At 28.0% G+C, this 26,965-nt stretch overlaps 3 protein-coding genes across 3 annotated transcripts; 1 reads left to right on the top strand and 2 right to left on the bottom strand.

Annotated features, from left to right (window-relative positions):
* The first annotated feature begins 355 nt into the window (after nucleotides 1-355).
* LOC113377716 (thioredoxin domain-containing protein 15) lies at nucleotides 356-1,500 on the top strand. The gene is made up of 2 exons (XM_026618124.1): nucleotides 356-639; nucleotides 716-1,500. The coding sequence occupies exons 1-2, from the start codon at nucleotides 603-605 to the stop codon at nucleotides 1,498-1,500; spliced, it is 822 nt and encodes a 273-aa protein (XP_026473909.1). The 5' UTR covers nucleotides 356-602.
* An 86-nt stretch (nucleotides 1,501-1,586) lies between these two features.
* Nucleotides 1,587-7,411, bottom strand: LOC113377433 (glyoxylate reductase/hydroxypyruvate reductase). The gene is made up of 4 exons (XM_026617751.1): nucleotides 7,071-7,411; nucleotides 6,282-6,594; nucleotides 4,319-4,658; nucleotides 1,587-1,834 (listed from the first exon to the last, which is right to left on the bottom strand). Exons 1-4 carry the CDS (start codon nucleotides 7,250-7,252, stop codon nucleotides 1,587-1,589), a joined length of 1,083 nt encoding a protein of 360 aa, XP_026473536.1. The 5' UTR covers nucleotides 7,253-7,411.
* A 2,939-nt stretch (nucleotides 7,412-10,350) lies between these two features.
* LOC113377651 (GMP synthase [glutamine-hydrolyzing]) lies at nucleotides 10,351-25,077 on the bottom strand. Its single transcript, XM_026618034.1, has 13 exons — nucleotides 24,736-25,077; nucleotides 24,064-24,174; nucleotides 23,524-23,710; nucleotides 23,300-23,417; nucleotides 20,872-21,028; nucleotides 18,870-19,013; nucleotides 18,691-18,787; nucleotides 13,806-14,172; nucleotides 13,073-13,265; nucleotides 12,825-12,996; nucleotides 12,309-12,538; nucleotides 11,928-12,119; nucleotides 10,351-11,054 (listed from the first exon to the last, which is right to left on the bottom strand). The coding sequence occupies exons 2-13, from the start codon at nucleotides 24,151-24,153 to the stop codon at nucleotides 10,953-10,955; spliced, it is 2,049 nt and encodes a 682-aa protein (XP_026473819.1). The 5' UTR covers nucleotides 24,154-24,174; nucleotides 24,736-25,077; the 3' UTR covers nucleotides 10,351-10,952.
* Between the last annotated feature and the right edge of the window lie 1,888 nt (nucleotides 25,078-26,965).

The following is a 26,965-nucleotide window of genomic DNA, read 5'->3' as shown; positions in this document are numbered from 1 at the left end:
GAAAATTTTCTAGGATCTGTTTTTTTTTAATTATGAGAAAAAAATTTATTGAAAACTTTGAAATTTAGTTTGAAGATTTTCTCGGACTAGATTCCAATGATTTTTTGAAAATTTTTTATTCCAAAATTAAATAGAAAAATTCAAGACCAAGCCCGAACTAAAAACCTTCTGTGAATCATAGATAAATAAGCTGTGAATTCTCTATGGATAAGTAAGTATAAAAAATGGCTGCAAATTCTGAACTGTTTGCTGTTTCTGTTGGTAATCATGTTATTTAGGGTTGCCACTGTTAATTTGAATTTTTGACGTTTGGTGAAATATAGGTTAAAATGATTTATCCAAGTATCAGCAAAATACGCGATGTAATAAGTCTTACGAATGATAAGCTTATAATACATATCCAATAATCATATATGATATTATAAGCAAACCTTATTCTTGGAATAGTTCTACTGAAAATCTCAAACGCTTGTATAGACGTGACATTGCAATTAAAAATTTTTTTCAATGTCATCTTTAATTTTGAATATAATTAACTGCTGACTAGAAAATTTACTGAACGAAAAAGAAAAGCATACCTCATTGTTGATATTTGACAAAGTATGGATACGAAATTTTCTTTTTTTTTAATATTAACATGTAAGTAATAATAAAACTAGTTACATTCAAAATATTATAAATTTAAAGCAAAAATTAATTACTTGATTTTGTTTAGGCTACACTTTTGCTTTGGCCAAGTTACATACAGCACCACAAGAAATAAATTACAGCAATACTGTAATGCATGAAACTTCGCCTCAATCCCTTATAACAAATTTTTCATTCCTCGATTTTATTTTGAATAATAGCACTTCAGAACCATATATCCAAATCAATGATAATTCAACAGAGCAAGTGAAACATGTAGAGTGTGAAAAGAACTCGGGAAATGCTGCTGTGGAAATAGTTAATCGAACAGAGCTTCTGCAACTGCTGTTACCTGTTGGAAATGCAACATCTTCACATCAATCAGGACGTTGTCTATTAATATTCTTTTACGCTCCTTTCTGCCCATTCAGTTCAATGGCCGCGCCATATTTTAATGCATTGCCTAGGGTATTTCCAGACATTAAAATGGCTGCACTTGATGCAAGCTTATATCAAACATTTAATACTCAGTATGGCATAGTGGGTATACCTACTCTACTGTTGTTTCACCAGGGAAGACCCATAGCAAAATTCAATAACACTTTGTATAATTTAGAAATGTTTATACAATTTGTAACAAAGTACACAAAGATTAAACCTGTGGATAAGTACATGCTAACAACTGCAGATTTCTTTGGGCCACTTTCAAGTATTCCTGATAAAAGAGCAGATTATTTTCTCATTATATCCTGGATATTTTTGATTATATGTGCAGGATATTACTTTAGTAAATCTTCATGGTGGAAATCTATAGTAGAGGCAATCAAAAACAATTGGCGAGAGTCTGAAGCTCAACACGAGCATACAGAATAAGATTTATCATATTTACTTAAAAAAAACTATTGTTAACTTGTTTCCTTATTTATTAAATATATATAAAGAAAAATTATTAGTTTAACTCATTTTAATTCGGAGACCATTTCCTTATTTTTTAATGCTGCTAATATGTTCCGTGCTGTTATTATACACATTTCTGATCTAGTTTCAATTGTTGCGCTGCCAATATGTGGCAATATTACACAATTATTTAGTTTCAAAAGTGGACTATCTAGAGGAAGAGGTTCTGGAGTTGTTACATCAAGTCCTGCAGCTCTTATTTTTCCAGATTCTAATGCATTTATTAAGGCATCTTGATCAACCATTTGGCCTAGTAAAGAACAGTAAACATTAATGGAGAGGGGGGGAGGCTAAATTAGAATTTCAGTAATTTGAACTTGTTCATTTTCATATCAAACACACACAGTGGCGGCGCTAGACTATTCGTCGGCGTCGGCGAAATTCGTTTGCGAGGCCCCCCTTTTTTAAGGCCAATTACTAAAACTTTCCGTGCCGTAATTTAAATGTTTAAAAAATTTTTGAAAACTTTGAAAAAATTGAATTTTTTTCTAAACTGAAACATTTATTTACATCTTGAAATTTTTTGAAAATTTCGAACTTTTTTTCAAAGCAATCACGCTTCGTTACCTCCTTGAGATGAAATATAGAAGCGCAAAAACGCCGCGTTGCACTCTAACTGTTATATATTGGTACGGAACGCGTAGAAATGTAAACAAAATTTGTACTTATTACTAAAATCTTTATGAAATAACTGATAATTTGATGCACATATGCCTAATGATCATTTTTGTCCGCCAAATGGCTTTTCTTTTTCTTTTTTTAATGGATCTCCAAAACCGCTTGACCTGCCTTTCTAAAAATTTAATCAGTTTTTCATTTTCTTAATGTTTTTTAAATCATTCGAATCGGACATTTTCTCAAAGCCTGAATTACCATTTTGCCACTTTTTGCCCCGTACCTTAGAAACGATTCGTTCTGCCTTTGCCAAAAACTAATTAGCACGTCATCCATGTTAAAAAGTTAAAAAATAATAAACGAAAGGAAGGGATATATTTTTAATCAGATAATTACACAAATTGAAATAGACAAAAATTGCGCAACTTAAAATAAACAAACTCTTTGGCAAAAAAGTTCGTTCTTCAGATGTTAGTAAAACACCGAAATTAAATAATTATCTCGAAGAAGTTTCTTTTTTGCCAAATCATTCGATTAGCTAATTTTATAGTTTTTTGACTGTACAAGTCTTTATTAGAAACCACCGACTTAATCAATAACTAATTAGACAAAATTTTGCAATCTACAATTAATTAATCAGATTAAAAAATCTATAATCAAAATAATTTGAGTGCACGAATCCGCACATATTATTCTAAAATTTAAGGAATTTTTATAATTAATCACTTATTGTAGTTCCATAAAATTTATGTTAGTTTAGACTATAATTTTTATCTCTATACAGAGTTTTTTTTTAATCTACAATTAATTACGAAGAAACGGCGCGGCTGATTTTTTCGAAAAACTAATCAGCACGATCGCCAACTGAAAACTTTCGATCAGTTTTTGAGTTTTCAAAATCGGTTCAGAAATGTTAAAATGTCGGATTATTTAAGAATCTAAATTTTTGTCGGCATCAGAGCGGATCAACCGATTTAAATGATTAAAAAAACATTTGATTCCTGTTAATAAAATGGCAAAGACAGGTCTAGCGGTTTCGGAGATGCAAAAACAATTAAAATGTTACCAAATTTTAATTTGGTGATGCAGTTTTTGAAAGAACTCATCATCCGATTAGATTGTTTAAAAAATATATATCGGTTGTGTTGACAATGTGAAACAATGATTAGTTTCAAATTAATAGTATTTATAAGATTAAAAAAAAAATTAAACCATTGTTATTTCATTTCATTGATCGATTTCAATATTTAGTTACTGTTTGGATACGTTAAGATAACTACTCGTTTGTATTCCCAAATGGAATAATGATTTACATTATGCTCACATAAGAAACACACAAATATAAACATCCAGAGAATTGGCCCTTTCGCGTGAAGTTGTTTAAATTTAATAATCTATATTGTTGACAGACGATATTAGATAGTGTTCATAAAAGATAAGCGAGTAAAATGAGAGTGCCCGTGAACCACTAATCACCTTCTTTACTCGCACATCAGCATAAAAAAAAACTAAATAAAAATTAAAAACTAATCTTTAAATAATAAAATTTTTGTCGGTGCCTCTTGCGAGGAAATTAGGATTTCGATAATTTAAAAAACAATATATTTGTATTGAAAAAATGAAGAACTGATTAAATTTTTGGAAAGGCAGGCCTAGCGGTTTCCCAGTTCAAGTATAAAATGTAATAAAAAAAACATTTGGTAGTAAAAAATGATCATTAGATATATGCACATCAAATTATAAAATATTTTATAGAGATTCTGATAACTAGTATAAATTTTGTTTACATTTCTATAGGTTCAGTAAAATTTTTTATCCGTTAGACTGCGACGCGGCGCTTACGCGCTTCGATATTTTATTGCTTTGAAAAAAAGTTCAAAATATATAAAAAAATGTTCAAAAAAGTCAATCTTTTTCAAAAATTTTAAAATTCTCAAAAACCAAATTTTTTCAAGGTTTCAAAAAAATTTGAATCTTTAACACATTTAATTTTTGGTCCGGAAAGTTCTAGCAACTTGCCTTAAGGCATGATGCCTTACACCACTAGTTATTAACTACTAATCAAATTGAAACTGATAAATTTAAGCCTCAATTTTACAATAACATATTATTAACTTACCACGACTAACATTGATGAAGATAGCAGTAGATTTCATTTTACTAAATGCAATTGCATTGAATAAGCCTTTAGTCTCTGGTGTTAATGAACATAAACAAATAAGAAAATCACTCTCATTTAACAACTCATCAAACGTTACTCGTTCAGCACCAATTTCTTTTGCTTCTTCGGCTCTTGGTGAGCGATTTTGAAATATAATTCTTTTTGGTTTGAAACCTTTTATTATGGATGCAACTTGTTGAGCTATTCTTCCAAATCCGACAATCCCTACAGTTGCATTTTTTAAACCTGGACCACACATCCAAGTGGGAGCCCATGATTTCCACCCACCATTGAACACCTGTAATATTTAATAACAAGCTATTACATTAATTATTCTTCATTCATGTTTCAATTTGTGTACAATTATTTACATTTTATGTACTAAAAATATGAGCAGAAAAACTCATCATTCTAAAATACCAGCTGTTAATAAAACACATAGCAATGCCTACATACATATAGAGTACATGCAAATATAAGGCAAATATATATATATATATATATATATGATTTAGTTGTTAATTTTGATGTTGAGATATATGAGTAAGTTCTTGTGGGGCAATACATCAAAGAATAAAAAGCAAAAATTTATAAATTAATCTTTAATTCCCAACGTTTCGACATTCAATTTAATGTCATCATCAGTGAATAATATCAGTGGATTTGAAAACTTATATTTTAAGGCTTGGGTGTAAAAAATTCTAATCAATTACATGCAGTAGTTTTTGGATTTGGAAAGAATTAGGCAGCATTTTCGACGTATTTTACTCTTTTGTTATAGTAAAGGTAAAAAAACTGTTAACACAACGTCTGGGATTTTGCTCGAAACTTAAAGCATGGTTCTCATAGATAGAAACGTGTGTCGTCACACTGGCGTCGTCCGCAATTCGCCTCTGAAAATTCTTGAAAATTATCAGGTTTTGAAGCAAATTGTCACTAGAAGTTTTAAATGGGATGTAAAGAATACAATACACGCAATTGCCCATAAAAAAAACAGGTGCAAAGCTGAAATTTGACAGAAAAAGGTGAGCAGTATGTTTGGTAAGATTTTAAAGAAGATGTTCACTTTTCAGCTTTTCCAGGATAACATAACAATTAATTCGGATGCCTTATGTTATCAGCTGGATAAACTAAATGATATGCTTCAATAGAAAAGGTCAGAATTAACCCACAACAAGGTATAGTCCTGCATCAAGACGATGCAAGACCTCACATAAGTTTGGTCAATTGCCAAAAGCTTTTGAAGCTTGAATGGGACCCAATGTTACATTCATCATATTTTCCAGGCCTGCCATTATCGGACCATTATTTTGTTCCGGCCACTAAAAAAATTTTTAGACGGTAAAACCTTTACCTCAAATCAGCCTGTCACTTTGATCAGTTTTTTGCCAATAACAACCAAAACATTTATGATTTCGGAATTATGCTAATACCAGAAATATGATAAAAGATGTTCGATCAAAACTGCCAATACATAATTTATTGAAGTAATTGTTTATTGTACGAAAATTATGTGGCAAAATGTCTATAAAAAACAATGTTACTTTTCGAACAACCCAATATATATTTATCTAAAGTTCTACACTTTTCATTCTGTTAATTTTGAAATGATAGGATATTGGCAAGATAATTTGAACTAACCTTGAAACTAAAAACAATTTCCCTTATAAAACACAATATAAATATATCACTCATTTTAATAAGAAACAAAGCAATTGGGCAAAGCATACCCAGCTTTAGTATTACAAACTTTACATAAGCTGATATACTATAAATTCAAGATTCAAAGAAGCAATATATTAAATAAACTTTCTAATAGTAATTGAATTTTTGAAATTGAATTGTAAAAGAGATTATTTGGAAGTATAGATGGCAAATTATTATTGGTTCAAGTATAAATCTTTTACATATTAAAACTTACCTCTTTACTTGCTTCAATCAATCGTCTAGAAGTTGCTAATAATAGAGCCACCGTGAGCTCAGCAGTGGCATCTGTAAGAACCTCTGGTGTATATCCCACACGTATGCCTCTCTTCTTGCATTCATCAATATTGATGTGCTCAAAACCAACAGACATTGTTCCAATAACTTTAAGATTTGGCCCAGCACTATCCAAAACGTCTATGTCTATTTTGTCTGATAAAGTGCAAAAAATGGCATTCACACCTTTGACTCCATTTAAGAGGGCAGTACGTGTTGCTGGATAATGCTCTGGGAATATTGACAAGGAACATCTAAAAGCAATTTGTTATAGGAATAATTGAGTGAGAAGATTAAATAACACATATACTGATTATCAAAAAAAATTAATTGCATTAATTAGAATTAAAACTTAATGATAAATAGAACGACATTCAACATATTCCAATGTAAATCTTCTTATTTCTGAATGAAAGAAGATCAATATGGTATGTATACAAAATGATATAAAATGATGATAAAATAAATTGAAAACAGTAAGGCATCAATATTATAAATAAAAAAAGGAAAAAAGATATTTTGGCGCATTGATTTACTTCTATTTACCATTCTATATATATATATATATATATATATATCTCAGAAGTAAAATCCTGCCAATTCACATAAGTGACTGAACCTTGAAATTTACTGCTATAGAGTTTTGAATAATTTACTGTCAAAACTAAACAATATAAGAAATAATTTATAATAGTTCGTCACTTGAACATTGATTATAAATTAATATTACTCATTTCTTAACATCTGCAGTCCTTCCTCGGGTAAATCCGATCTAGTGCAATATACTTTAGGCTGGGCCATATTTGAAAAGTGCTTAATAAATTTATTTTGACGTATACCAACTCGGGTTAAGCTTTCTCTAATCAACCGGCTCATTAATGTCATTTTTTGATAAACCATTACAAACGACATTCAATAGTCGCCGAGTATTAATAGTTGGCAACTATTGGTATCGTATGTGGAATTGATAAATGAAGATTACATAATTTTCACAATCAAATCAAATCAAGAAATAGTGAAAAAATAATCAAGTCGATATATATGTGTTATATTTTCAAATCTCGTGCATGTTTCTTTTCAGTCATTGTCAGTTGGGTCTATAGTTTATTCTTATGGTACGCCGCATTCGAATTTGACATACACGATTATTTGTTTGTGTAATAAATGTTTGTTTCGCCAGAAAATTCGATTTGCTAATTTTATATTCTCTCGTTTCAAGTCATTGCAAGTCAGAAATTGCAAGATGTATGTTTCAATGTGAACCTAAATTTTAGGTTTAGTCGAAGTCATCTCCAAAAAAACGGCTGTTTCAATTTCATATGTTTAAAGTAGACTTGTAACGAATAGTATATTCGGCAAAATGCCGAATACCGAATATTCGGCAGGTTTTTGGCGCTTCGTTTGTATTAATGTAATTACCATAGATAGAAGAAGAGTAATTACCCTAGACAATATAATAATTACTATCAATAATTGTTATACTAACGCGCTACATGTTTCATTAAAGTTTTATGCCTAGACTTGCAATCACTATTCGGCTACTTTGTTAAGCGGAATATTGAGCATCATTTATACCTATGATTTATACTCTTCTTTTATCTGTGATTTATACCATATTTATACTATTCGGCCGAATACCGAATACTATAAATGGTAAAATCAAGAAAAAAGGGATTTTTTTTGCATATATGTAAATGTATATCTAATTATTTTTTTCATTAACATTTAATTTTTTTTTATGAACTCAATATTATTTTTTATATATCAGGAATGCTAATGATAATAAAAAATATTGTTTATATATTTTGTGATAAAGTGCCAATCATGTGCTAATAATAGCTCTTTATTTGAAAATGCTTAGATTGAATATAATTGTATTCACATGCGTATAACCATTGAATGATTCATATTAAATAATATAAAAATGTAATAATAAAGTATCTTGTGAATATTCAGAGAAAAGTTGTTCGCGTGTTCATTTGTAACTTCAAAAGTCGATAAAGTTCAAATTATTATATAAAAAATAACGAAATCATTTCTTCATTTTTTTTAAATTACAATATTTATTACAACTGTTAAATAATTTAACATCTTCATATATTATGAAAATTAAACACTTCCAAATACAGATCCATCGCGAGCTCTTTATTGCATAAAGGATAAAACACCAACGATGCTGTCGCTGAGCAGCGGCGGCGGCGCCTTTGATTTTAATTATGTATTCGGTGAAAATTGTCTTGAAGTTTCTAATGAAAATATGAACATACCAACGTATTAGAAAGGATACATGTCATATGATGTCTCTTTCTAATACACAATATTAAAGTAATATGTTATAATTATTATATTTCTTACTAATAAGGTATCAATAATACATTCTTCAATAATTAACTTACTGTAGAAACTAATATTTAAGATGAATGTTACGAGATGATTTGTGTTTCATCTATTGATATAGAAATATACTAAATAATAATAATCATATAATTTTATGATATAATTAGCAAACTAGTGGTGCATCGCATTGTGCCTTAAGGCAAACTTCCCATGCCGATAATTAAATATTTTCAAAAAAATTAAAATTTGTTTGAAGTGATATTATTTTTTTCAAAACTTTCAAAACCCTTCAAAATGTTTTTGAAAAATTGTATTTTTTATATTTTAAAAATTTTCAATTATATTTTTAAAATATCAAAGCGCGTTATAGTCTAAATGGTTAAACGTTATAAATCTTGGTTTCCGCATCATAGAAGTGTAAAAAAAAATTATACGAATCATTAAAATCTCTATATCTATTATATGAGGGTTAACCCTTACCACTCAGATGCCGCAGTACTGGCGGCATAATACATATTTATTTCGGAATTCGCGAGTGGAAGGGGCATTTGCATCCATTTTTTGGATTTACAAAACCGTTGAATCTGCCTTTCCAAAAATTTAATCAGGTCTTCATATTGTGTTCTCGAAATCTTCGACAAAAAATTGTATTCGCATATACATACATAAATACATGCATACACAAATACACACATACATCCAATTTGTTCTAAGGTATGCCAAAAATCTCCACAAACCTCTGAAATGTAAAGATATATAAAAATTTTCATTTTAGATTATTTTGCAATTACTATAACTTACTCTAAGTTAGTACAATACATTTTTACCTTGAACATCATACTTTTGAATACTAGGAGTTTGAGAATTTATTCTGCCGCGCTCTTATAACAATGACTCAAACCTTGAATAGCCCTTATAACATATATAACAATACCAAGATATTTTAATTGAAACAGATAACTGTGCATGCTCAGTATAAGTGTAAATGTACAATTTGCAATAGTTGCAATGGCAACTTGACCATATTAGTTTTATCATATTTTCAGCTGCAAATAATAAAAGTAACCAATATATTTAATATTTTTGTTTTATAAATGACTTTATAAACCAACTTATCAGTTATATAAATATAGTAAATTCATACATACATTAAAAACATGGTAAAAGGTATTATTTGATCATACTTTAAATATCAGTTTCATTGTTAAATATATTTTTAGAAAAATGCATTTATTTTCAGATAAATACTACATAATAAAGAATTAACAAAAAATAGACTAAATTATATACAGTTGTAGATAGCACAAATGAGCAAGACAAATATATAGAAGTCTCCAACAAATGTGTTAATTTTATCAATTAAATAACCTTATTAAATATAATATACAATTATTTTAAAATAAAAAATTTAAACATTATTTGAAAACTTTCTATTGAGAAATTTTCAAAATTTTGAATAAAACAAATTTGAGTTTTTAAGTTTATAATGAACATGCAAATATTTTCAACATCAGTAGGCCAGCCCATGCAGTTTAAATGGATTAATGTTTCAAATAATGTGTATAATAAGATATAATTATATTGTGAAATATATAATCCATATATATATATATATATATATATATATATATAAATATATATATATATATATATATAAAGAAAATTGTGTGCGTTTTGATAATTGAACTACCTCAATATTATCTGGACAACTACACAAAGTTCTAAATGAGGAACAAAACTTTACTGCACATTTTATATAAAGTAAGGGCCTACTTTGCAATTGCATTTTTGCATGCTAATATTAAAGGTGCACATGTTTAAACATTCCAATGAATCGAAGATATAAATATACTTTTTTCTTAGCTTTATTCCAATAACGTGTGTTCAAATCCAATTAGATTGTGACTAAGCTTTTAAAGATTTTTGTTGTCTTATATTGAACTGACAAATATTTACACAAGAACAACTGTTTATTATATCAAGTTGAAGGCCAATTATTTAATTGATTAATATTCATTGAAAACATGTCTTTTGCAAAGTAAAACAACAGGCGCTGTAGTGCTAAATAAAAATTGCCAAAGTTTTTTTTGACCAGTTGACCATAGTTATATATTATAGTAACATAATTTTAAATATGAGACTCATTTTACTAATATGTAAAAACAATTGTTCATTTTATTTCACGTAATCATTTAGCCAGAAGTATATTAATCTCATAACTGTTATTTAGTTAACTATGCATCACTATAGTTGGAAAACTATTATTTTGTTTACATCATTCCCATTCTGTGGTTCCTGGTGGCTTTGATGTAAGATCATATAAAACTCTTGAAATACCAGGTATAACTAGGATCTCTTTCACCATTTTTTCTAGAACCTGAATCATAATTGTATATTAATGACATTGTATACTACCATTAATTTTAAAATAATAAAAATTAAAGACTTTCTCACAAATTTCTTTCAATTTATATGAATTTTTTTTTTGCTAAATATATGTGATAAATTATTGACTATAATTATTTTAAAATTTCAAAAAATTACTATCTGACCACACACATAATTTTAACCACCCAAAGTATATATACATAATTACATACGATTATTAATTTAAAATAATATCACAATCGGATGAACTACGCACAAGTCAAAAAAAAAGCGACCGTCGGAATAAAAAACTTTGATATCTTTGAATATTTTAAATGTAGTAAAAATCTAAATAGAAGATAAGAGTTGTTCATACTGAACAGAAATCTATGTAAGACTGTAAAAATTTTAAGTAAATCTGTGCAGAAAACACGTTGAAAGCTTCACAAAGGAAGGAAACAGAGAAGGTTCATCATGGTAAAACAACTATATCTCGAGAAATCATTCCTAGAGAATTCAGAGAAAAAAATTCTATATATTCTTGAATAATTAAACTTTGGATTTTGAAAATTCTAGACCAGAATGTACCCCCTTAAATCACTCGCCATAAGCCTACAATAGTTTAAGGGATTTATTTTGACTATCAACATCACTGTGCAGGGTTTCATCAAAATCCCAAACAAATAAATCTCAAGTTTTCACCTTGTTAGATAACAATTAAAGGCATAAAATATTATACATAAACTGTGTAGGTGAGTATATGATAAAAAATCAATAAGAAAACATGAACAACTCTTCAAAAAACATTAAGTTGAAAAATGAATACAATATGATGCAGGGAATCATTATATCTTTTTGTAAAGTAAAATAGTTTATTACTTACTTGCATAGGTAACTTGTCTGAACCAGGAATAGCTGGAAGACCAGTCATAAAATCGGCAGTGCAAAATGGTCTTAACACTATAGATCTTTGACATGATGGTGCTCTCACTGCAGGGTCCCGGTCAAAATGAACAGGTATTAGGACCACTGGCATTTGAGCAATACATCTCGCATAGCCAGAGGCTTGCAACACCTTTAAATTTCGATTCATTAAAATAGAATTCATACAATTTATATTACACATTGCCAAATTATTAAGGAAGATTTCAAGATTATGAACAAAATAACTATGCTTTATTTGTTCATTTTTCTCTTAATCATTGTCAGATAAAGACAAATATAAATGATATTTATGAAGTGTAAAATGTAACAATAAAATTACCTGTGTGGCTTTATCGTCTGCCTCTCTCAATGTACTGATAACATTTTTTGTTAAAAATGTTGTTGTGACATCTTGAACAGGATGTACAACAGACCCTCCAAATATATAGCAAACTCTGTTCACATTATGACATATACGGGGCATTAATTTAGCAAGAAATATCATATCATCCCAGTCAGGAGCACCATCGCTAGATAAACCAACTACATAGCTATAGCTCCTCCCATCACCTGACATAGAAAAATGTTCAATTTAAAATATTCAATATATTTGATAGAAAAACAAGTTTTCTTGATACGTAGATTAATTTTAGAAAGTTAATCGTAATGTGTAAGATAAAACTGAAATAAAATGCCGAAATAAATTACATAGTAACAATAAGAGTAAGATGTAAAAAAAATTTAATAAAGAGTCTACTAACTAGATAGGATTATCAGAATTCATTAATTCTTGAATTAAAACAAACTATTCATAAGGTTTATTTTTAAATAATATAAAATTTATATTTTTGTTTACCTTGAACACCAACACTTCTAATTGGTAAAAGAGTGGCTGATAATTTGATTTTACTTGATATTCGGATAAGTGCAGCCTGTTCATCTTTGCTAGTTGTTCCACTTACTCTATTCAGTAATGCATGATTCTTTTGGGTCATTTTGTCAAATTCAACTATTATTTTTATTATAACCTGAATGTTGTTTGATGTTAACTTTTGTTTGATGTTAAACATATTAATTTTATAGCACCTCATGTAATTATTTTACCTGTGTTTCAGAGAAATCTTTTTCAATGTAAGGTTCTTCAGCACATAATATTCTTATGGCTAAACCAGGTCCTGGAAAAGGGTGTCTCTCTACCAAACTAGCTGGAAGTCCTAAATCAATCCCTAGCATTCGCACTTCATCTTTATGAAAATCTTTTAATGGTTCTACAACACGGCCTGCTTCCCTTAGTTTTCTAAAATAAATTATATAAAACTTCTTTAGTTTAAAAGTTGTTAGTTTCAAGCAAAGTTCATACATAAAGTTCTGAAACAAAATTTAATTTACACTAATTATCAAATATATCAAAATAATAATTAAATAATCACAAGATAGAAATAAATAAACTCCAATAATAATATCAACAATTGTCTCAGTTTTGACTATGACAAATATTGTAAAATATTTTCGTTTTAAAATATTTTATATTTATTTTTCATGCTTTTCTCAGAGTTACGCATATTTCTTGAAAAATCTGCAAATTACAATAAAAACTTGTAAAGCTAGGGAAATGTTACTGAAAATCTAAATATGTATATTCAATGTAATATTCAAAATTATATCCCGATATATTATTCCTTTCATTAAAATAAAAATAGACATAGCCTTCTACAAATTTCATATTAGTCTAACAGGAGCCAATGATCTTCTGATTGATTGCTAAATATGTATGATGTGGTAATTAAAAACAAATATCATTCATAGAAAAAAAAAATGTATATAAAAAATATTTTACCTAATTAATTCTGTATCATTATGATGTGTTTTTATCGTCTCAGCTTTAGTACTAACTAAATTTGAAGCAGATTCTATTAAGTCAGGTCGAAGAGTACCTTGTCCAAAGAACACTTCTTCTGGCTTGAGATTTAATTCTTTCACTATTTCATTTGCAACTACCACAAATATATCACCAATTATTTTACGTTTCTCTTCAGGATTTGTCGACATAGATAACATTTTTGTATCACGCATTAATTGATTAGCTGTTCTAAATGTAGTATGTCCCTGATAAAATTGGTAAGAAGCATCTACTACCTTTAGATTTAGACCGAGATCTTTGAGAGACTTCTCTACTTTTGCGCTCTCATTTTTGCGCATAAAACCTGAAAAATATAATAATACTTCAAGTATTTCATAATACACAGTGAAATCATCAAGAAAATTCACTCAACTCTAAACAAATATTATTTAAAATAATACTGATGCTTGAAATCACAAATCTAAATGATTCCAAATTAAATTAGAATGGAAGAAGGGCAAGAAAATATACTGTGAATAGTTTTCATATATATATATATATATATATATATATATATATATATATATATATATATATATATATATCGTCATACAAAGCATACTGAAGAAAAACTATTTTAATATGTAAATATTTTACATGTTTCAGTAATTTAAAAGAAAAGTCTTAACTCAATGAACAACCTTGCAACACATAGCACACATCAAAACAAGCATCTATCGAACTATGTTCAGGAAAAATTTCACATAATGCCTAATTATATGAATATTATTTTTTTTACTATTTTTTAAAAATTTGGTATCTGACCCTTTCTACCCTATATACAGGGTAAAGTGGGACAACCAGGAGGCAAACAGATGCAATTTCTTCTATTAACTTTTAGAGGGATTTTATGCTACATTCTTGAACCAATGCAAAATATTAATTTTATGGGTACATTTGTTACAAAGATAACACAGTATATTACATTGCTCTGCTATTGGTCAGAAATATTCATTAGAAGAGCCGGAATAACAATTCATTTAATTAATCTTTTGTAAAATTGCTTTTTTTTAAACTTTACTATTTTATTGTTTACACCTTTGCCAAAGTAAAGATTCAGCTGGTCCTTTTTATCCCACTCATGTGCTGCTTATCTTCTGATAGCAAAGTCATAAGAATAAAGGTGATGACTGGTTACACATTTTTACATTTTTTGCCCTCTACTATCAAATATTATTGTTAAAAAAAAATCTAATTTTATTTGTTTATGAGATAACCGTGGTGGACCATTAATAATTGGTCTACCCTACCCATAAACATACAAATGTGTTTTTTTAATGTAAGTAATCAGTAATTTTTAGTTGATTTCTTTACATAATTTTATTGTAAAAACAGTCCCTGGTGCTATTGTGCACAAAAGACATAGCAATTGCTTTCGTAGTCTTGGCCACATCATGTAAAATCATGTCGGTCATTATAATTGAACATAATTTTTTGCAAAAATGGATCATTATAAGCGACATGTCAATGTAAGCAATGTCAATATATCCGACTAGACAGCTGTCTTTTTAAGGAATTTTATATGGAAACCAAACTTCCTAGTGCGATTGAGTCATAATAAGCGGTTGTCAATATATCCGGTGTCATACTAATCAGATTCTACTGTATGTATGTATGTATGTATGTATGTATATATATATATATATATATATATATATTAAATGTTAAATATTAACAATACAACACTCAGATTTTTACCACACACTTTACTTAATAATTACAGACGTTTCGAGACCATGGTGTGCCTCATCTTCAGTGTAATTTCAAAAACAGTTACTTATATACTACACATTTGTTAATATTTTTATTTAAATTTATTGTAATTGTAATAATAAAGTGTGTGTTAAAACTCTGAGTGTTGTATTATTCATATTTAACATTTAATATTTGATCCACTCATATCACTAATTATATATATATATATTAGGGTGGTCCTTAAAATAGTCATTTTCGAATTTCCTTGCTCCCAGGGGCGCAAATGGTTCCAAATAGATAAAAAACAATTCTCTGAAAATTTTAGCTCTTAATATTAACGTTTAGATAGAGCGCAATTCAATCAAAGTTTTGTATGGAAAGAGCATGGAAAATTTTTCAAAAATTTTAAAAATGTTTTTTAAATGTAATTTAGCGAACAAATGAATGAATAAAACTCATTCATTTATCACTAAGTTACACCTAAAACATTTTTTTTTAATTTTCAAAAATTTTTCCATGCTCTTTCCATACAAACTTTGATTGAATTGCGCTCTATCTAAACGTTAATATTAAGAGCTAAAACTTTCAGAGAATTGTTTTTTATCAACTTGGAACCATTTGAGCCCCTGGGAGCAAGGAAATTCGAAAATGACCATTTTAAGGACCACCCTAATATATATATTAGTGATGTGCCAAGTCGAATCAAGTGATTCGAATCATTCGAATCAAGCCTTTAACGACTTGATTCGAATCAGATTTTACTTGATTCGAATCAACTCGCATCAAGCCGCGAAATATTTACTGTGATAAAATATGTATTAACACAAATTTTTCATAAATATAAAATTTTTCATAAATATAAATATAAAAAAATGTTTTAATTTAATTCAATATTATAATAATATAAAAAATAAATATCATAAATATAAAAAATAAATAATGAATTAAATCATGAGAGCCACCCGACTTTAATATGCTTAAATGTATCAGCCAACTCCAATCGTCTTTGTGTGACTTTAACCGCATTCATCGACTAACTATATCATCCGACTTCATACGGCTCAAACCGAATCAAGCGGCGATATGAGTTATTCCGACTTCATGACTCAAACCGAATCAAGCGGCGATATGAGTTGTTCCGACTTCATATGAGCCAACTCGAATCAAGCAGCGATATGAGTTGTTCCGACTTCATATGAGCCAACTCGAATCAAGCGGCGTTACGAGTTATTCCGACTTCAATTCTGATTCGAATCATCCCGACTTCAAGCCGTTCGAGCGATATGAGTTCAAGCGATATGAGTTAACCGTATGGGCGATACAATGCGTCGTCGTTCTTGCGTGTTTATTTATTTTACGGAGCGCTGAGAGCGATTTTATTCGTGAAATATCAATACCCAATTTTGATAATAATTAAGTGTTTTAGATTTTAAATGTTATCAGAATAAACCACTCGAAATTATGAAACGAGTTTCGGGAATCTTTCAATATAATTCTCTTTTGAAACAATTACTAAACACCAGAAAGTCAGTAAATAATATGTTAACTTCTGATTATTGGCAAATTCACATTAATGAAATTAACTTTCAGCTCTCAGTTTAGATGCGATCCTTTACTGATTACATAGTAAAATAAACAATCGACCCATGATTCCAAATATTATTTTATATGCTTTAGTGATGCACAATTGTTTGGTAATCTATTATTGTAAATTAATTTGAAGATATGTTTTAGCCGTCCTCAAAATTACATCATTTTTAATAATTTTCAGAATATACTTTTTGATAGTGATTTATGTTTACAATTTCTACTTTGTCGGTTATATTGGTTAAACTGACAATTTTGATTATAAATTTGGATCACTTTTACTAAATTAATACATCCATCATTTTTTTTTGTCCATATATATACTTGATTCGAGTTGATTCGAATCATGATTCGAATCAGGTTTTTTTCTGATTCGAATCATTCGAATCGGGAATTTTTCGAGTCGGCACATCACTAATATATATATATATATGAGTGAGTTCTTGAGGGCGATACATCAAACAAAGAAAAGGCAAAGATTTATAAAATAATCTTTAATTCCAAACGTTTGGACATTCAATTTAATGTCATCATGTGTGCACACATGCCTCGGTACGCGCAAAGTACAGAAGTCGTGGCAGAAATTACATAATTCTACTTACATTTTTGTTTAAATAAAACTATCATTTTTCTGTTTACATCATACAAAAAATTATAAAAAATGCATGGTGTTGACAAGTTAGTTGTATAAATGTTAGTGCCAATCTCTAGTGTTGTGTACACTTCTCTAGATGTAACCTACCAACGTAATATCCACTGATCATGACATTAAATTGAATGTCGAAACGCTTGGAATTAAAGATTATTTTATAAATCTTTGCCTTTTCTTTGTTTGATGTATCGCTCTCAAGAACTCGCTCATATATTTCAACATCAAAATTAACTACTATATCTAATATATATATATATATATATATATATATATATATATATATATATATATATATATACACCTAAGTCTGTTTTTACACGGAGATTGGTTCCAGAAGAAGCCGTGTAAAAAAAAAACGTGTAAAAAAAGACATTGATCTTATACAAAAATGGGTGATTTGTCCTACTCTCTAAAACCTATTAAAATAAGTGAAAAACAAGAATTTTCAAGAACAATAATTTATGTTTATTTTAATAATAATTCCCCTAAATTAGTGCTCTTCACACTTGCTTTGACCAGTAAAAATTGTTCGTACGCGCTAAAGGGGAATTCACTTAAATCTTTAAGCTAGTGTTCGCAAACTATTGATACTATCAATGGTTTCAGACTTTTTTCTTTCATAAGTACTATTTTGTGATATGAACATACATCGCAAAAATTAAATTTGACAAAAAAATTTAAGTACATAAAATTTCAAATCGTGCTAAATGGAATAAAATCGTGTAAAAAAATTAAAAATATTCAATTTTCAAACCGTGTTATATCAAAACCGTGTACAAAAAGACCGTGTAAAAACAGACTTAGGTGTATATATATATGTCAATAAAATTCAAAGGCAAAAGTAATAAAAGTCTAAGAATTTAATAAAACATTTTAAATAATATGTACCATTATCTATATGAACTGCTATTATTTGCTCAGGATGCAAAGCATGCCTCAGAAGTGCAGCACATACTGTTGAATCCACACCACCACTTAAAAGAACCTGATAAATATTTTTATAAAATAAACCAAAAATTCATTTATGATAAATTGATCAAATAAAACATTATACTAAATATACTTACAAGAACTTTATTTGATCCAACAGTCTCTTTTATATATCTTATACAACCTTCCTTGCGAGATTCCATTGTGAATTTTTGCGTAAGACCAGCAATATCAAACAAAAAATTTGATAACATTTTTTTCCCATGCAATGTAAGATCAACCTGCAATAAATATTATTATATTATATTATTATTATTTAAGTCTATTTTCACTTGAACAAAATCAATTTATCTGCATAACATGTACGTTATTCAAATTACACTCTACATAAAAATTATAAAATAAAAAATGTACTTCCTAAAATTTCAATAAAACAATGGTGTTTAGTACATCCGAAAATAGAATAATTACTATTATTTTGTCAAAAAAATATATAAATATATAGTAGAAGTCCCTTATTCGTGGCCAAAAAATTGCTACCTAATTCCAACATTCGCTGTATATTCACTGTATATCAATCATAAATGCCATACACTTGACATACACTACTTGCCATTTTCTGAGATAGAACATCTTTTTTACATACTTCTAAGTGGTAAGTAAAGATTGGCATATATAGGATTTATATTTTCAATTTCTTGGATCTTTTTTTTTATATTTTATTTTTTTATAATTTGCAATTAATAATCACACCTAAATTTTCACACTTATTTTAGTTAGTATTTAAGTAATTTTAGTATTACTAATTTATTAATCTTTCATCCTGCTTTCAGTCAATAAACATTTTCCACTGAATCTTAATTCAGATTTTCATGATGATTTTCATGATTTATATGTGGCACGTTTTGCAGTTGGTAAACCATCCATATATTTTTTGATGGCTGTCTCTTTCACTTATTCACTATATATTTCCATTTGCTATCAGTTATTTTTATACTAAATAATTTCTAGAAATATTTTTATAGATAAAAAATTTTATAGATACTGTAAAGAGTAACTTTACACTGGTACATAATCCATTCCTTTATAATTTTTCTAAATAATCTGTAATGACCATCATTAATTAATGTTAATAGTTTTTAAAAAACATTGTCTTTGACAGAATAAACCTGATGATAGAACGTATCTAGTTCCAAAACGTCGTTATTAAACATCTTCAAAAAACAAATTGTTTTTTATTATTGGATTTACTGTTCGGAAAAGAAACAATCAATATATTGAAAAAATCCAGGACTTATCTATTGAATATATATATATATATATATATATCGAGTTTCGAACAAGAATCCAAAAAGTAATAAGAAACAAAAAAAGTTTTTGAATAAACTATTTCTTTATTTAATTACTGTCGACGTTTCAGAACTAGGTACGTTCCATCCAAGAAGATGGATTTTTTAATTAATAAAATAGTTGAAAAAATAATGTACAGAAATATGATAATATGAACAAAATGAAAATGATAAAAAATAAATGAGTGAATTATATAACAGGATATTAAAAATGATACAAAATTTAAAAGTTTCAAGAAAAAGTTAATGAAAAATATGAATTAATTACCTGTATGATTGAATATACGTTAGCACTTTTTCACTGAAAAAGATTTTATCAAAAAATGAATTTCTGAGTTTCTTTTTAGCCGAATAGACAAATTTTGTAAATCAAAATTTCTATATTATGTTTTTTTTAAGTTTATTTGAAACAAACAATATAATTCTCTCGATGTTACGAGATCGGCTGTTTGTAATGAACTGATTCAAGTGCGCTATTTGAAGACTGTAAGGATGTATGTGCGTGTGGTTTTTATATGTGAAGATGTAAATACTTAAATTATTGATCTTAAATGGAAGTCAATATTAATTGTTTGTCAAAAAGTGTAAAAAATTTTAATTGAATTGAAAATAAAAATTGCATCTTTAGGAGATTTTTTTGCGAAAAGTTGTCTTATTCTTATGAACGTTTCTAATAGTGTTAACATTAGATCAGATCACAACCTGTTACATGATTCTTATTTAATTTTTTTACACTTTTTGACAATCAATACACATTTAAATCAATAAGAATATATTATACAAAATTTACCTCAGGATGAAATTGCACACCATACAAACGCAGTTGCTTGTTGTAGATGGCAGCTACAATATTCGATTGTGATTTCGCAGCAACACAGAACTTTTCACCTACCCGATCCACACTGTCACCATGTGTAAGAAGAACTGATTGCACTTTATCTAATTGTCTATAAAAGTTAATGAAAATTAAATAATCAATATAAAAGTATTAATTATAGTTCTTGTTTAATTTTACCATTCTATACAATTCAAAACTTTGTGTATATTTTGCAATGATACATTTATGAAAATAATATTGAAATTCCAAATTCATTAATAATGTCATATTATAAATAACAAAATATTGACAGATGTATGAGATGATATATAGATGTACATAAACACAATATATAAAACAATATACATTCATTCATATATTGAGAATAAGAAAAAAAGGGTTCACCCACACACACACACACACACAAATATATATATATATATATATATATATATATATATATATATAATATTTTGATTCACAAAATAGCACAAAGTAAAAAAAAACTAAACCAATTACAAACTAAGCTTTATTTTATCCATATGTTCCGGCCTATGTCAAGACCGTCATTCAGTAGATCCAGAGTTTTATAATTAAAAAAAAAAGAATAGTTATAAAATTAAAGGACTTATAAAAAAATATTTTCAAATAATTATTAACGCATAAATACACTACATTATTACACAATTGTAAATTCAGGCCATTTAATTGCATTCGAATGTTTGAGCCCATAAATTGAGGTAAGTTGAAACTTACTATTCATTAATATACTATTATTTCTATAACTTCATATTACATTATAACTCCACAATCTTATATTTTGAAAAGAATGTATTTAAAAGGAGATTTAGTAAAGGATGCCTAATATTGTTATGCAAATTAACAATACAATAGCAATTCGCTCTTCAATGACTACAGAATATTCCTTAGTCAATACTTTTCCAAACCATATGTTTGTTTTATCAGTTCATACATTTTTAGAAAAATGTCTTTGTAAACAATTCATTCAGTCAAGCTTCAATAACTATGTACATTAATGTCGTTTCAACTTATCTCAAAATTTATAGTGAGAAATGTTCGAATTATTGATTGTCAGGAATTTTATTTCTGCAATAGTGTAGTATATTTATGTGTTAACGATTATCTGTGAATATGTATCAGTAATACCTATAATTGCATAGCAATTTTTTTGACTGAATGACAATCTTGACCTAGGCCGAAACTTATGAACAAATAAAGCTAAATTCATAATTGTCAACACCATGATTTTTTTATAATTTTTTCTATGATGTAAACAGAAAAATGATAGTTTTATTTGAACAAAAATGTGAATAAAGTTAAGTAATTTCTGCCAACGACTTCTGTACTGCGCGTGTTTCGAGGCTTATAAGCCTCGGAACACACACAGTACAGAAGTCGTTGGCAGAAATTACTTACGGTGTTGACAAGTTAGTTGTATAAATGTTAGTGCTAAATTTTAGTGTCGTGTACAGTTCTCTAGATGTAACCTACCAACGTTAATATCCACTGATGATGACATTAAATTGAATGTCAAAACGTTTGGAATTAAAGATTAATTTATAAATCTTTGCTTTTTATTCTTTGATGTATCGCCCCACAAGAACTTACTCATATATCTCAACATCAAAATTAACAATTAAATCATATATATATATATATATATATATACATATATATATATATATATATATATATATATATATATATAAGCAACATAACATATGAAAATCAAAGATCTTTATAATAATATAAACTGAAACTTAAAATTCGAAATTTGAATCAAGTCATAAAGTATAGTTACTTCTGTTACATGTCAATCAAGTTACAGTTACTTTTTTTTCCATTACATAATCATTTAGATGTTTTTGTTAATAAATTGAAAACCAAATAATCTGAATAATGTCAAGAAATATTAACCTGTGAAAATATATTTATTCCTATCAGAAATATTAGAAAATAATAGGGTTACATTATAAACAAGAAACTAGAAAAATAGGAACCAAAAAAGTATATAACATTGAATACACTGATCCTAAGAATGTTGATTTATGATAATAAATCATTTTATAGATTTACAATATGATAACCAGCAAATATGTAAATGATGAAAGACATTTTTAGAAATGAAATGTAAGAAAATTAACGTTAAGTTTTTAAATTGGAGTTCAGTGTCTCAGATATCTGAGGCAATATGTAATCAAAATAATTTTATTTACATTTTTATAAGAAATAATTCATACCAAAGTTATTAATATTTAAACTTTTATCAAATAAAATCTATAAGATATTAGTGAAATGTGTTACATTCTAATGCTCTATTAAAATAAATAAATTGATATATAATTTAACACACAATACAAATTTTAGATACAATACATACGTAAATAAAGGGCAGCCTTGTTCAACTTCAATATCATATTGTCCGTCTTCCCTGACATCTTTACGTTGAACAGTTCCACCAAATTCTTTGTTTAACATTTGCATACCATAACATATTCCTAAGAACCAAGATACGTTTTAATTCCATACGCTGTTTTAATAATTATATTTCAATATTACACAATAACTAACCTAGACAATAAAAAATAAAAAAAAAAAACTAACCTAGTACTGGGATACCAATCTTAAATATGTCAGAATCATATTTTGGTGCATCTTGAGCATAAACAGAACTTGGACCACCAGATATAATAATTGCCTTGTAACCTGATTCTTTTATAGTTAGTGCAGGTGTATCAAGTGGTAGAATATCTGATTGTACACATAATTCACGAACTCTTCTATCAATAACCTGATTTAAATATCAATGTTATCAATTTGAAATTACAATTTAAATATATGTATGCTATATAGAAGCATTCTAATATTAGTTAGCATATTAAGAAACCATTCAGAAAAATATACTTCATAAAATATTTGTTATATTACAGAATTATAATAACATATGAGATAACTCATTTGCATTGTAGTTGAAACTAAATACATAATGAACCCATTTCAATATTAAAATAAAGTACATATTACTTTCAATTACATGAAATTTATTCAATCTAAAACTATGTATATATGATTGAGTGGGTGTATTTATATAAATACTTGATTGTAAAAAATCAAGATATTTTATGTTATATAAGCTGAGACTACCTTTCCATACTGTGCACCAGCATCCAAAATAGCCACACGATCCATTTTATGTCCCTCTAAATATGATCCTTCTGGACTACTTATGTGCATAGCAAATTTTGTTTACAATACCTAAAAATCAAATTAAAGATCTGATATCATCGCTTCATTGTTTACAAATTTGAATTTAACTTTTGCTGATTTGTCATGTTTCTAAAACTGTAATTAACCGTAAAAACTATAAATGTACTTTTATATAATCAATAGATGTTTCTAAATTCATTCTCATAATATAAAAAATAGAGCTTATGATGCCTCAGTTTTTGATGTAAAAAAGTAATTATTTTAATGTTTAACAATCAACACGTTCATAAATTTATATATGAAATTTTTGTTATATTGATGCAAAATAAATATAAGAGTTGGGAAGAAGATTTTTGGTCCTAAAAATAAGAGTTATAATTTGTAAAATTGTACAAATTGTAACAAAAGAACGAATATAGGTTAGGTAATATAGAAGAAGCCGCCTTAGAACTAAACTCGACATTAAAATTAATATAGCACTTGTAACACCAGACATAACATTTTTCACAAATAATAACAGAAAAAACTTCTAGTATCAGCATTCATAAGCAACTTAAAAGCCTCTACAATACATCATATAAAATAATATCCATTTATTGCAACACATACCAAAACTTGAACGGCTTGCTTATGTCAATTACATGTAAATCACAGTGACTTTGGTTAAAAAAAACTACCAGTAAAAAGTATGATACATTATACATAAATTACAAAATTGGAAACACCTATGTGAACGAAGTAGTAGTGTTCGTACCATTGAGTTCCAACTCGTGGTTCATGTTCATGTCGCTTAAATTAAATGTCTGACGGAATGCGACCGACTGAAGCGTTTATGTCGACAGTTATGCAAAATAAACTATTTATTGAAGAAATAAAGTATAATCAAACTAATTTTATAATCAATTAGCAATATATTATATATAATACATATGCATATGTAATCCAATGATTAAATATTAATTGTGTATTATTAATGTTTGTATTTCAATTCGAGCAATCGATCACTTGACCATCTCTTGGCAAACCGGCAAACGAATGCTTTTCACGTTTTCAGTTCTCACTGGCAGGCATTGAATGAATTCGCGCGCGCCTAGTTTTTGTTTAAAATATTTTATTGCTAACTACAAATTGAACTAGTGGTGTATGGCATCGAGCCTTAACGCAAATTGCTGGAACTTCCCGTACCAAAAATTTTTTTTTTTAAAATGATTAACATTTTTGAAAAAAAAAAATACTCTGAAAAAATTAGATTCTTGAGAAACTATAAATTTTTGACAAAAACTTACTTTTTTGAAAAAAAACACTTTTTGAAGAAAAAATTATTTTGAAATATTTTGGAAATTCTGAACTTTTTTTCAATGCAGTCGTACTGCTTTTACTGCATAGAGACGAAATGTCAAAGCGCGTAAGCGCCGCGTCACCCTCTATCAGATAAACATTGGTACGGAACCCATAGAAATGTAAACAAAATTTATACTTATTGTTAAAATCTCTATAAAATATCTGATAATTTGATGTGCATATGTCTAATGATCATTTTTGACCGCCAAATGGCATTTTTTTTTACTTTTTTTTACTAGATCTCCGAAACCACTAGACTTACATCATGAAAATTTGATCAGTTCTCCATCTTGTTAATACAAGTAAAATGGTTTTTGAATTATTCAAATCGGACGCTTCGTTCTCTTAAAAACTGAGTTACCGTTTTTGGCACTTTTTGCCCCATATCTTCGGAACGGCTAGACCTGCGTTTGCCAAAAACTAATCAGCACGTCTCCTTTTCAATACGAATCGAATGTTTTTTGGATTACTCAAATCGCTTCATCCGTGTTCCCGAAATCGTCGACGAAAATTTGTATCCGAACACACACACACACACACACACATATACACACACACATACATCAATTTTTTCTAAGGTATGCCAAAATGTTCAGAAGGTTTTGAAACATAAAGATATATAAAAATTTTCATTTTCGATTTTTTTGCGATTACTATAACTTGCCCTACGGGAAGTTAAAAATCATTTACTTAAAGTATATAAGTGAGCTTTAGTTAACCAGAATTAAAATTGAATTATTTTCGGTATTCAAAAAAAAAATTGAAATGATTTTTTTTTCAAAAGCAATCATTTCGTCAACACAAACAGAATTTTTTTTGAATCATTCAAATCGGATGCTTATTTCTCTCAAAAAGTGACATTGTTTGTACATTTAGCTCTGTATCTTCTGTATGGCTGGACCTGCCTTTGCCAAAAACTAATTACCACTTCTCCCAATCATTTTAAATTGTATATTTTAGATCTTTCAAATCGGATACTCCGTTCTCTCAAAAACTCGATTTCATTTTTTTGCATTCTTTACTCTTTATCTCCGTAACGGCTGGATCTGCCATTGCCAAAAACTAATCAGCCATCTCCCTATCAATAGGAATCGAATGTTTTTGAACGATTCAAATCGGTTGATCCGTGCGCCCGAAAACGTAATCAAAATACGCGGACACACAAAACACACACACATCCATTTTTTTTGAGGTATGCGAAAATGTTCAGAAACCTTCAAAACGTGGAGAAATGCAAAAATTTTCATTTTCTACTTTCGGCCCATTACTATAATTACGGGAAGTTTAAAAATAATATAGTGCGTTTCGAAGAAACATGGATCTATCAAATAGTTTTTATATTTTTAAAATTGTGATAAATACTGCTAAAATCGAAGGGTTTTAACTGATATCATTCAAACTAGTAGTGAATGGCATCGTGCCTTAAGGCAAATTTCTGGAATTACCCGTACTGATAATTAAATTTTTTAAAAAAGCTTTAAAATTTTTTGAAAATTTT

Source organism: Ctenocephalides felis, unplaced genomic scaffold (assembly GCF_003426905.1).
Source record: "Ctenocephalides felis isolate EL2017-DRISC unplaced genomic scaffold, ASM342690v1 CF-g0.4_SCAFFOLD_01886, whole genome shotgun sequence".
Taxonomy (NCBI): domain Eukaryota; kingdom Metazoa; phylum Arthropoda; class Insecta; order Siphonaptera; family Pulicidae; genus Ctenocephalides; species Ctenocephalides felis.
This window is presented reverse-complemented; position numbering and strand designations above follow the sequence as displayed.

Coding starts and splice junctions, on each gene's coding strand:
- LOC113377716 (XM_026618124.1), top strand. CDS start 603: ATGGATACGAAATTTTCTTTTTTTTTAATATTAACAT. Junction 640..715: donor TTTTTTTTTAATATTAACAT/GTAAGTAATAAT, acceptor GATTTTGTTTAG/GCTACACTTTTGCTTTGGCC.
- LOC113377433 (XM_026617751.1), bottom strand. CDS start 7,252: ATGTCGTTTGTAATGGTTTATCAAAAAATGACATTAATGAGCCGGTTG. Junction 6,595..7,070: donor CTGCAGATGTTAAGAAATGA/GTAATATTAATT, acceptor AATTGCTTTTAG/ATGTTCCTTGTCAATATTCC. Junction 4,659..6,281: donor TGATTGAAGCAAGTAAAGAG/GTAAGTTTTAAT, acceptor TAAATATTACAG/GTGTTCAATGGTGGGTGGAA.
- LOC113377651 (XM_026618034.1), bottom strand. CDS start 24,153: ATGCACATAAGTAGTCCAGAAGGATCATATTTAGAGGGACATAAAATG. Junction 18,788..18,869: donor TTGGATCAAATAAAGTTCTT/GTAAGTATATTT, acceptor AATATTTATCAG/GTTCTTTTAAGTGGTGGTGT. Junction 12,120..12,308: donor CAGACGATAAAGCCACACAG/GTAATTTTATTG, acceptor CGAAATTTAAAG/GTGTTGCAAGCCTCTGGCTA.